Source organism: Chiroxiphia lanceolata, chromosome 26 (genome assembly GCF_009829145.1).
Source record: "Chiroxiphia lanceolata isolate bChiLan1 chromosome 26, bChiLan1.pri, whole genome shotgun sequence".
NCBI classification, from domain to species: Eukaryota; Metazoa; Chordata; class Aves; order Passeriformes; family Pipridae; genus Chiroxiphia; species Chiroxiphia lanceolata.
In genome coordinates, this window is record NC_045662.1 from 5,334,956 (window position 1) to 5,346,078 (window position 11,123).

Here is an 11,123-nt window from a genome sequence, read left to right on the forward strand (position 1 = left end):
TGACACCAGAGTGTGTGTGGGGACCCGAAACATCCAGTCCCTGTGTCCCCTCAGAGCCCCAAAACACGAGCGGGAAGGTGTGGCCGCCCCCGGTCACTCCATCCCCTGTCCCCACGTCCCCCCGCAGTGTCCCTGTCCCCTCCCGTGTCCCCACCCCTGCCAGCGTCCCACGGTCCCACACTCCGGGCTCCCCCCGCATCCTCCCATCCCCTCCCACCTCCCCGCTCCCCCCGTGCCCCGCGTCCCCCCGGCGTGTCCCCCGTCCCCTCCCGCGCGTCCCCGCGTGTCCCGCTCCCCGCGTGTCCCCTCCCCGGCCCCGGTCCGCCCCCGCGGGGGTGGGGAGGGGGGCGGAGGGCGGAGCTCCCGGCGCGGAGCCGCTTCTTTGGATAAGAGGCGCGGGGCCACGGGGATGGGCAGGTGGAGCGTGTGAGGGCACCGGTGGCAGCAGCAGCAGCAGGGCAGGGCGGCCCCCCAGCTCCCACCCCCCCCCCCCCCCGACGGCACTTTTGGGGGCTTTCCGGGTGTTTCGGGCTTTTTTTTTTTTTTTTTTTTTTTGGCGGGGTTTGGTTTCTTTAACCCCTTCTTCCTCGGCCGTTCCCGGGTCGCCGCGGGTCGCCTCCTCCCCGGGACCCCCGGGCATGGAGGGGGCGGCGGGAGCCCGGCGAGGCGGGCAGCGCTGACGGGCGCCCGGCTCCGCGTCCCGGGGACCCCCATGAGCGGCTGAGCGGGGCCGGCGCCCCCCGCTCCGTCCATGGGCGCGCTGGAGCCGGGCACCGGAGCCCCCCGCCCCGCCGCCCCCATGCTCAGCGCCGCCGCCACCTTCGCCAAGGAGCCGCCGGGCCCCCGGGACGCCGCCGCCTCTTACTACGGGGACGGAGGGGCGGCGGAACCGGGAGCCCCCCCGCTCCCTTACGGCGCTCCGGGCGGCTTCGGCGGCCGGTTCCTGGGGCCGTGCCCGCCCTACCGGGCGCCGCCGCCTCCCGCCGCCCCCGTGGAGGGTTACGCGGGCGCGGAGGGGGGTTTTGGCGGCGGGGGGGCCCCGCTGTGCCCCCCGCTCTGCGCCCTGCCCGGGTACCGCGTGGCAGGGAAGGTGCAGGTGATGCTCAACAACTACCCGCTCTGGGCCAAGTTCCACAAGCACCAGACCGAGATGATCATCACCAAGCAGGGCAGGTGAGCGGGGGGACCGGGGGGGGAAAGGGGATGGACCGGGGCGGGGGAGCGGCGGGAACCGGGAGGCACCGGGAGGTGGGACCAGCGAGGCACTGGGGAGGATTGGGGGGGACCGGAGCGCACCGGGACGGACGGGAACGGCGGGGACCGGGGCGGACCGGGGTGTACCGGGGCAGGGGACTGTCGGAGGAGCAGTGGGAGATCGGGGCGAGGGACCGGTGGGGACCGGGACAGAGAACCGGCAGCGGCACCGGGACCCGCACGGACCCCGGAGATGGTGGGAGTCCGGCGTGGGCAGAGATACGGGCACGGGGGATGTGAGGTGGGCACGGCGATGGAGAAAGGGGGGTGGGACAGGCCGGGGGGGCTGTGGGGTGGGCCCGGAGGGAGCTGGCACGGTGAGGGGCTGACGGTTTCTGCCTCGTGTCCTCAAAGGGCTGGAGATGTGAGAAGTGTTTTTGGGTCTGGGGGTCCCTCTTTGCCTGCCCAGTGGGGGGGTGGGGTGTGCAAGAGGGCCCCCCCCATTCCTGTGGGTTGGGGGGTGACATTTTGATGTGTGGGCAAAGGAAAAAAATGGGTGGGGACGGGGAAAGCAGAACGGACTTCCCTGGTCTTGTTTTCTATGGAAGTTGAGGCTTGTTGGAAGGAGAAGGGAGGATGAGGAGTCTCCCCACCCGTGTCAGGGTGGGACAGGGGGTCCAGACCCCCCATGTCAGGAAGCTGGCAGAGATGGTGCCAGTTCTGAGGGCCTGGAGGCAGCGTTTATCCGGCCTCAACCCATGGGCTTGATCCGGAGCCTGGCACTGCAACAAGTAGTGAGATCCCACAGCCACCCCACGGGCACCGTGGGTGGGTGGGTGACACCCCCTCTACTCACTTTCCATGCTGGAAATGCCCCCCCCTCCTCCATGGGCCAGACAGGGGCTGGGTGCCCCCCATGTGCCCAGGGAAGTGGCAGCATTTTGTCAACGCCCTGGGTGCCCAGAACGCCCTTGGTGACGCCATGGCCGGGCACCCTCTGTCCCCTCTGTGCTGCCTCCAGCCTGGGGTGCTCACAGGGTGTGAGCTGGGGGGCTGGGACAAGGTTGGGGGGCTAAAATTCACCCCACCTCTGCCAACACCCCTGTTTGGGGGGTCTGGAGGGGGCCGGGTGCGACACAGGCCCTGTGGGGCCGTGGAGCCGCCACAACTCGGAGCAAGGGGAGCCCAAAATGCTGAGCCCATCCTTTGGCCCCACAGGGTGACGTGGGTGGGGGTAGCCAGGCCCTGGGCTGCAGCCTGGGGGCCTCAGTGGGATCGTGCTGGGGTGAGGAGGGGAATATGAGCACGGCAGGGGCTCAGCCGCCTGTGGGGCTCCCAAAAATCCGTGCCGAGGGGTAAACAGGGCAGGACCCCCCCGCTGCGTGCTCAGCAGCTGGCAGAGAACCCCCCAGCCCCTCCTGCCGCACCGACCCCCCCTCCCCTCCCGCTGCCATCCCTCCGCCCAGGGGGGCTCTTCCCGGCCAGCGCCGGGGCCGCCGGCAGCGCCCGCGCCCCTTCCCTCCCTCGGCCGAGACAGATGGTGTCACTTCGATGCTGAGACCAACCTGCTTAATGTGTTGGAAGTCTAAACACGTTAGGACCGCTTGGTTTGCCACGGCCCTGCCCGGGCCCGGCTCCCCCCGCCGGGCTCGGGGCCGCTCGGAGCGGGTGACGTGTCCCCAGCGCCGGCCGAGGGGGTGGCGGGGGTGGCGGGGCACCCCAAAAGGTTGTTCCTCGCACACCATCCCCCCAGTTCGTACAGAGACACGCTGAAATTCCAGTTCTTCCCTCTTCTCTTCCCCCAGCCGTCGTGGCGGGTGCTGGGGCGGCATCAGGATCTGGCGTTGAGGGGTCTGGAAAACGGGGCGAGCCCCCAGATCCCGTCATCTCTACCCCGCTGCCTCCGGCTCCCAGCCTGAAACCAGGCGATTTTGGGACTCTTTTCCCAGCTCCATCCCCTCCCCAGCGTCCCTACAGAGGTTCTGGGATGGGAGGGGGGGGTGTGGGTTGCTCTGAGCTCAAGGGGGCTCACGGCAAACCCGGCCCGTGGAGACGTCAAGCTCGGAGCCACAAAACATCCGTTTCCCCCAACCCCGAGCTGCTCTTGCAAACCTCGGCGTGCAGGGCCGGGCTGCAGCGCTGCTGAGGCACAGGAAAAACCCCAGTGCAGGGCTCCAGGGGGATGGGAGCCCCAAAATGGGGACCCAAGGGGGGGGTGTGCCCCCCAAAGTGGGGATCCACCAGGCTGGGGGGCTCTGGGGCAGGGCGGGGGACACGTTCTTGTCCCGCTGTTGGTGTGGGTGCCTCATCTCTCTGGGCTATGCTGGTTCCTCAACACCAACGTCCTTGGGGTGCAACCCCTGTGGACCCACGGAGGGAGCTGAGGATGGGTGGGAGATGGTGGCACTGGGATGAACCTGCTCAGGTGCTGGGATTTACCCTGCTGGCGTCTTTTTTGCCCTCTCCTGCCCCTCTGCCCCGGCTCCAGCACCCCTTCCCCTGCCGTCCCACCCCATCCCATGCCGTCCCACCCTCCATCATTCCCTCGAAGATAATTTCCTACTGGTTTTCCATGTGGCTTCCCATCCTTCCTGTGCCCCCCTCGGCTCTTGGGGCTCAGCCAGGGCAGGATTTCTCTGGAAACCCCCAAGGACTCGCCGGCGCCCCGACTGCGGCGGGCCCGGGGAATTCCTGCTGTGGGGCTCTGCCATGAAACTGGGGCTGCCTCTGCATTTTGGGGGCACACAGAGCTGGCTTTGCCTTTTGGGGGCACACAGGGGCTGGCTTTGCCTTTTGGGGGCACACAGGGGCTGGCCTTGTCTTTTGGGGGCACATAAGGGCTGTCTTTGCATTTGAGGGGGGCTCAGTGCTGCCTTTGTGGGGTGCAGGGGCTGTCTTTGGGTTGGGGGACACAAGAGCTGGCCTTGCCTTCAGAGAGGACACTGGGAGGGCTTTGGGGACGCGGGGCTGGCGCTGCCTTTGAAGGGGACACGGGACAGCTTTGGGGACACAAGGGCTGGTTTTGCACTTGGCAAACACGAGGGCTGGCTCTGGCTCGAGGGGCACTGGGCGAGGCTGTGCACTTGGGGGGGCACAAGGACTTTTTGTGGGGCTCAGGGATGGTGCCCAGCTGGCAGCTCTGCGGGGTTGGAGGCAGCGGGGCAGCCGTGGGGTGACATGTCCCCATGTCGTGCTGTGCCATGTGGCTGTGCCATGTGGCTGTGCCGTGTCACCCACACCGAGCAGCACAGCTGTGCCAGGCAGCACCGTGCAGATGGACCATGCCATGACACTGTCCATGCCACCGTGCCATGTCACCATGACATGCATTACCATGCCACCACACCATGTCACCTCACCATGTCCCGGAGCTGTGCCACGTCACCGTGCCATGCTTTGGTGTGCCACCACACCATGCCATCCATTGCTGTGCAGCTGTGCCATGTCACCGTGCCACACCTTTCTGTGCCACCACGCCCTGTCCACCAGCCTTGCCATGCCACTGTGCCATGTCACCACGCCATGCTTTGCTGTGCCACCATTCCCTGTCGCCGTGTCACGCATTGCCACGCAGCCAGGCCATGCATTGCCATGCCACCATGCATGTTTCCAGCACCCATTCTATGTCACCATGCCACGTCCAGCACCCCTTCCATGTCACCGTGCCATGCCCAGCAGCCATGCCATACCCCTGAGCCATGTCACCATGCCATGCCCAGCAGCCATTCCATGTCACCGTGCCATGTCCAGCAACCGTGCCACCCCGCTGTGCCCTGTCCCAGTGCCACCCCGCCGTGCCCTGTCCCCGTGCCACCCCGCCGTGCCCTGTCCCCGTGCCACCCGGCCGTGCCGCAGGGGCTGCGCCATCTCCCACCCGGCCGCGGTGGCTCCTGCCGTCCCTGCGCTGCCGTCGCGGGGGGGAGGAGGCGGCTCAGGAAGCCGCAGCCCCCTCTCGATGCGCTGCCGGGGGTGGTGGTGGGGGGAGAGAAGCAGGAGAGGCACAACAGCCCTGGGGGTTGGGGGGGTTGCGCTCCTGGACCTCCAGGTTTTCCTTCCGCCCGGGGTCATCCTGGACTCGCTCCCTGTGCCTCCATCACCGCGGGGTCACCAGGTGACACCCTGGATGTGCCGCTGTGTCCCCCTGGCTCCCTCCCTATGTCCCCGCGTCCCCCCCAACCCCTCGAGCGCAGGGGTTCATTCAGGGACAAACCTCGGGGCACGCCGAGAGCCCGGAAACAAAAACACAAAGGGCGAGACGCGCGGTGCCCACCAGCTTTTGGGGTGGGCGAGAAGGGGTAGAACCGGGTTGGGGCACCTCCCAAACCGCAGTGACCAAACCCGGGGGGAGCCGAGCGCTGCCCGAGCAGCAGCCCAGCCCCGGGAGCTCGAGCGCTGGGGGGGGATTTAAAAATAAAGGCGAGGCGAGCGCGGTTTCGGGCCTTGCCCCCACCCTGCCGTGCCCGGCCGGGCCGTGCGGTTTTCCCCGCGGCAGCGTGTGAGCGCCGAGCCGCGCTCGCTGCCAGCGGGGGCTCGGGGCTCCGAGCGGAGCAAAGAGAGAGAGAAAAAAAACCCCAAAACCAACTAAAAAAAAAAAAAAATAGGCTGGTTCTTTCCTCCCTGCTCCTTGCAGCAGCTCGGGCTGGTGCAGCGCCCAGGCTGGGGCTCGCCCCGCGGTCACCCAGCACCGGGCTCGGCGTTCGGGCGCCCGGAGCGCGGCGGCCCCGAGGTGGTTTTTAATGCGGCTGCAGCTTTTATCAGCGGCAGGAAACCCCCGTCCCCCGGCACGGCCGCGTCTGTCTCGCTCCAGAGGAGCTTTAGGGATACAGGAAGGGGGGACGGGGTCTGTGAGGGCTCGGAGGGACCCCGGGGTGTGCGGGACCCCCGTCCGTGCCGAGCACGGGGAGCACGTGTGCAGCTCCTCACCACGAGTGCTGCTTTATCTGTTTCTTTCTCTTTTTCGTTCTCTTTTTCTTAATCTCTTTATCTCCTTATTTTTATTCTTATTTTTCTTTATCTTCTTCTTTGTCTTTTTATTATTCTTCTTTGTCTTCTTCTTCTCCTGCTTCTCTTTTTTTCTTTTCTTCTTCTTTTTCTTCTTTTTCTTCATATTCTTCTTTTTCTTGTGTTCGTTTTTCTTCTTATTTTGCTTCTTTTTCTTAATCTTAATCTTAACTTCAATCTTAATCTTCTTTTTCTTTTTTTCGTTTCCTTTTCTTTTTTTTTTAATTTCTATTTCTTTTTCATTTCTTCTTATTATTCTTTTCTTCTTTCTCTTTCTCTTCTCCCCTTTTCTTCTCTTTCTTTTTCTATTCCCCACACACACACACACACCTTCTCCCGCGAGGGCAACTTTGAGTCAGCGGCACCCGCCGACTTTTCTTTCCACCACCCTTTGCATTCCGCTTCCCCGCCGCCGGGGCACTGCCCGAGCCCCGTTTCCTGCCCGGCACAAGGAGCTCCGTGTTTCCCCCCAGCCCCTCGCTTTGCTCCTGGGGGGTTCGGTTCCTCCCCTCCCACCACGGCTGGAGGTCCCGCTGTGAACCTGAGTTGGGGTGACCCGGGTCAGGGATGGACGTGAGGGACTGAGCAGGGAGCGGGGAGTGCGATCTCCCACCCCAGATTTGGGGGGATGGCTGGGGGGGACAGCGGGGTGCAGCCCCCCTTGGGGGGGTGGCAGCTGCAGGCGGCCGCAGGGTCCCCCCCGGGCCGTCCCATCCTGTCCCCTTCCTGCCCTTGGCACAGGCTGGCGCCCAGCCCGAAATAGCAGCGGTGTTGGTTTCCGAGCCGGAAGGTGCTTGGGGAGGGGGAGGAAGATACCGGGAGGGGGGGAATCGGCCCCGAGAGCATCCCCCAGCTGCCGGGGTCACTCAGCTCCTCACGGGCACCCAGCCGGGTGCGGGAAGGGGGTGGGGTGGGCATCGCGCTGCCTCAGTTTCCCCCTCACCCCCCACCCCGGTGCCACCCTGTGCACCAGCGGCCGGGCCGGGGGGTGACGGTGTCTCTGCGCCTCTGTCCCCTCCCCAGGCGCATGTTCCCCTTCCTCAGCTTCAACCTGTCAGGGCTCAACCCCGTGGCCCACTACAGCGTGTGCGTGGACGTGGTGCTGGTGGACCAGCACCACTGGCGCTACCAGGGCGGCAAGTGGGTGCAGTGCGGGAAAGCCGAGGGCAACATGCCAGGTACGACATCCCCCTCGTCCCCTTCCTCGTCCTCCTCGTGGTGCCGGGAGCGGGGTAACCCCCTCCCTGCTCCCCCCCTGTCCGCAGGGAACCGCCTCTACCTGCACCCGGACTCGCCCAACACGGGCGCGCACTGGATGCGGCAGGAGGTTTCCTTCGGGAAGCTCAAGCTCACCAACAACAAGGGCGCGTCCAACAACGTCGGGCAGGTAGGTGAGGGCCCCGCCGCCGTGCCAGGCTGGGCCGGGTCCCCCTGTGCCCCAATCTGACAGCCCGCTGCCCCCCTTTCCCCCCAGATGATCGTGCTGCAGTCGCTGCACAAGTACCAGCCCCGGCTGCATGTAACGGAGGTGAAGGAAGGGGAGGGGGAGGACGGGTACCCCTCCCCGCACACCCACACCTTCGCCTTCCCCGAGACGCAGTTCATCGCCGTCACAGCCTACCAGAACGCAGACGTGAGTTCGAGACCCCCCTGCCACTCCCCGGCTTGGGGACACCCACCAAACCCCCCCCCAGCAGCACAGGAACCCCGGCGACCTCCCAGGGCCACAGAAACCAGTGACACATCCCAGTATCATCCCAGTGACCCGCCAGGAGCAGCCCCTGGTAACCCCCCAGCACCCTCTAAGGAGTCCTCAGCACCAGGAGAACCCCCCATGGCATCCCCCAGGTCCCCCCGTCTGCCAACACTCCTGTCTGCAACATCTCTGCACCCCCTGCATCCCCTCAGCATCCCAGTACCTTCCCTTGCATCCCCTCAGCATCCCAGTACCTCCCTCTGGATCCTTTCAGCATCCCAGAAACCCTCCCAGCATCCCCTGCATCCCCTCTGTATCTCAGTACCTCTCTCTGAACTCCTTCAACATCCCAGTTCCTCCCTAGTACTCCCCATGAATCCCCTCAGCATCCCAGTACCTCCCCTTGGATCCCCTCAGCATCCCAGTACCTCCCCCTGGATCCCCTCAGCTTCCCAGTACCTCCCCCTGGATCCCCTCAGCATCCCAGTACCTCCCCCTGGATCCCCTCAGCATCCCAGTACCTCCCCCTGGATCCCCTCAGCATCCCAGTACCTCCCCCTGGATCCCCTCAGCATCCCAGTAGCCCCCTCCCAGTACCCCCTGCGTTGGGGAAGGGTGGGATTCTGATGCAGTGGGGGCTGCTCGAGGGAAAAGGGACTGGAGGGAACATCCTGGAAAGGGGTCAATCCGTCAGCAGCCCCCCCACCTCCGTGTCCCCCCCTCCCCAGATCACGCAGCTGAAGATCGACCACAACCCCTTCGCCAAAGGATTCCGGGACAACTTTGACTCGTGAGTGTCCTGAGTGTCCCCCCCCCCGGCCCCGGCTGGCAGCAGGGCACACTCCCACCCCTCCCTGTGCCCCCCAGGATGTACACGGCCTCGGAGAGCGACCGCCTCACCCCGTCCCCGCCGGAGGGCCCCGGCTGCCAGCAGCTCCTGCCAGCGCCCCGCTTCCAGCCCTTCCTGCCCGAGCAGTACCCGCTGCCCCCCGGGCGCTTCTTCGGGGGGGAGCGGGGGGCTCCCCCTCTGTCCCTGCCCCCCAAAGACCCCCCCCACTGGTACTTCCCCCCGCAGCAGCCCCCCGCCGCCGGGACGCTGGAGTACGGCGGCTACGACGGGGGCTACGGGGGGGGCAAACTGGTGCCCTACGGGGTGAAACCCTTCGCCCTGCCGCCCGCCCCGCACCCCCCCCTGCCCTACTACCCCGAGGGGCCGGGGGGCTTCGGGGTGACGGGGGGCTGGAGCCCCGGGCAGTACGGCCCCAAGGGCGGCGCCGGGGCTCTGGGCTGGTACCGGGAACCCCGCGAGGAGAAGGGCAAGGAGGTGGAGGGCTGGGCCCCCGAGCCCCCCGCCCCCGCCTCGGGGGACTCGTCGGACTCGGGGCTGTACGAGTGCAAGCGGCGGCGGGTGTCCCCGTACCCGTCCAGCGCCGAGAGCTCCCCCCCGCCCCGCAACGGCGACCTCTACGACAAGGACCCGCTCGCCGACGGGGGCTACTACGGCTTCTACGGCAACTGAGCCCCCGCCCCGGGCACCGCGAGGGGTCCTGTGCGCCCACCACCCTCCCCCCCCGCTATTTAACACCCATATCCTGGGCAGACCCGAGCGGGAGGAGGGGGGGGCCCAGCCAGACAATCAGCCCCCGGTGCCGCCCCGGTGGGGCCGCGGGGGTGGGCGGGGAGGGGCAGGGGGGTATGGAGAGGATGGGGGTTTTTTTTTGTTGTTTGTCGGTGGTTTTTAAGGGGGGGGGGGGGTCGGGGAGGGTAATGCTGAAGTATTTATTGAGCCCCCCCCGTGCCCGGCGTGGGGCGGGGGGGCAGCAGCATATCGCAATAAAGGGGGCACTGTGGGGACTCTGCTCAGCTCTGTGTGTGTGAGGGGAGGGAAACAGGCACGGGGAGGGGGGCCTAAGGGTGCCCTCCCCCTTACTGGGGGGTCCTGAGCCCCGGGGGTGTTGCAGGGCAGGGGGGGTGAGGGAAGGAAGCTCTCTGCACACCCCAACTCTTCACAGCCTTTATTAGAGCAGCCCTGGGCACAGTTTGGGGGAGGGAGGGGGGGCAGAGGGCTCTTCCCGCCAGCAGGCAGCCCCCGTTCCCCCACTCCCAGGCATCTTGTGCCCCCGGGGCAGGGGGGGGCACTGCCCCAGCTGTCCCCAAGGCTCTGCCCCGGGTCGGGGGTGGGGGGCATTGCCAGTGCCCCCCCCTCCCTCTTTTATATCACAGTTTTGTTTAAACACCAGCAAAATGGCTCAGAGAGGGCGGGGGGGGGGGGGACACTGCACCCCCCCCCCCGTGCTGGGGGGACCAGCCCCACTGCTGTGATGAGCTGGGGGGGCTCAGAGCCCCGTGGGGGGGTCGCTACCAGAGCACTGCACTGTCCAGGTGGGCAAAGCCGGGGTCCAGGCGCAGCTTCCAGTAGGTGTTGTTGGTGACCCACGACTCCTTGCCACTGGCATCCATCAGCCTCCTGGGGATGGAGTGGGGAGGGGGGGGTGTTTGAGGTGGTCTCGGGACTTCCAGGGGGGTTTTCCCCATTTCCTGAGACCCCCACATTCCCCTGAGCCATGGGGCGCCCTCGGGACTCCAGGGAGGGGTTTCCTCCTTCCATGAGAGCCCTGCACCCCCCTGAGCCATGGGGTGCCCTCGGGACTTCCAGGGCGTCTCCCCATTCCCTTAAAACTGCCTCCATCACCCCTGAGCCATTGGGTGTTCTCAGCATTCCCAAGAAGGGGCTCCCTATTCCATAAGAGTCCCACAATCCCCTGGGATGGGACTCCTGGGAGGGTCTCTCCCATTCCCTGAGATCTCCACATCCCCCTGAGATTCCCACATCCCCCTGACCCACGGGGTGCCCATCAGCATTCCCAGAGGTTCTCCCAGTTCCCTATGAGCCCCCCATCCCACTGACCCATGGAGCATCCTCAGGATCCTGAAAGGAGCCTCCTCATCCCACAAGAGCCTTGCACCCCTCTGAGCCACAGGGCGCCCTCAGCACTCCCAGGGGGGTCTCCCCATTCCCTGAGAGCCCCACATCCCGCTCACCCACGGGTTCCCCAGCCCCGGGAGCACCCCCTAAAGCCAGACCTGAAGAAGCGCGCCTGGTGGGTGATGTTGTTCTCCTCCATGACGCGGCGCCGGTCCCGCTGCAGCTGCTCGATCTGCCGCTTCTGCGCCTCGGCCGCCGGCACGTTCCCCTCCTCCAGGTACCTGCGGGGTGGGGATGGGGCTGTGA

At 66.4% G+C, this 11,123-nt stretch overlaps 1 protein-coding gene across 1 annotated transcript; it reads left to right on the forward strand.

Annotated features, from left to right (window-relative positions):
- Nucleotides 1-751: 751 nt before the first annotated feature.
- LOC116798558 (eomesodermin-like) lies at nucleotides 752-9,866 on the forward strand. The gene is given in 8 exon segments (XM_032711058.1): nucleotides 752-1,173; nucleotides 7,219-7,373; nucleotides 7,461-7,582; nucleotides 7,670-7,828; nucleotides 8,620-8,681; nucleotides 8,759-9,338; nucleotides 9,340-9,562; nucleotides 9,853-9,866. Coding segments are annotated over 8 exon segments (1,737 nt in total).
- Nucleotides 9,867-11,123: the final 1,257 nt, after the last annotated feature.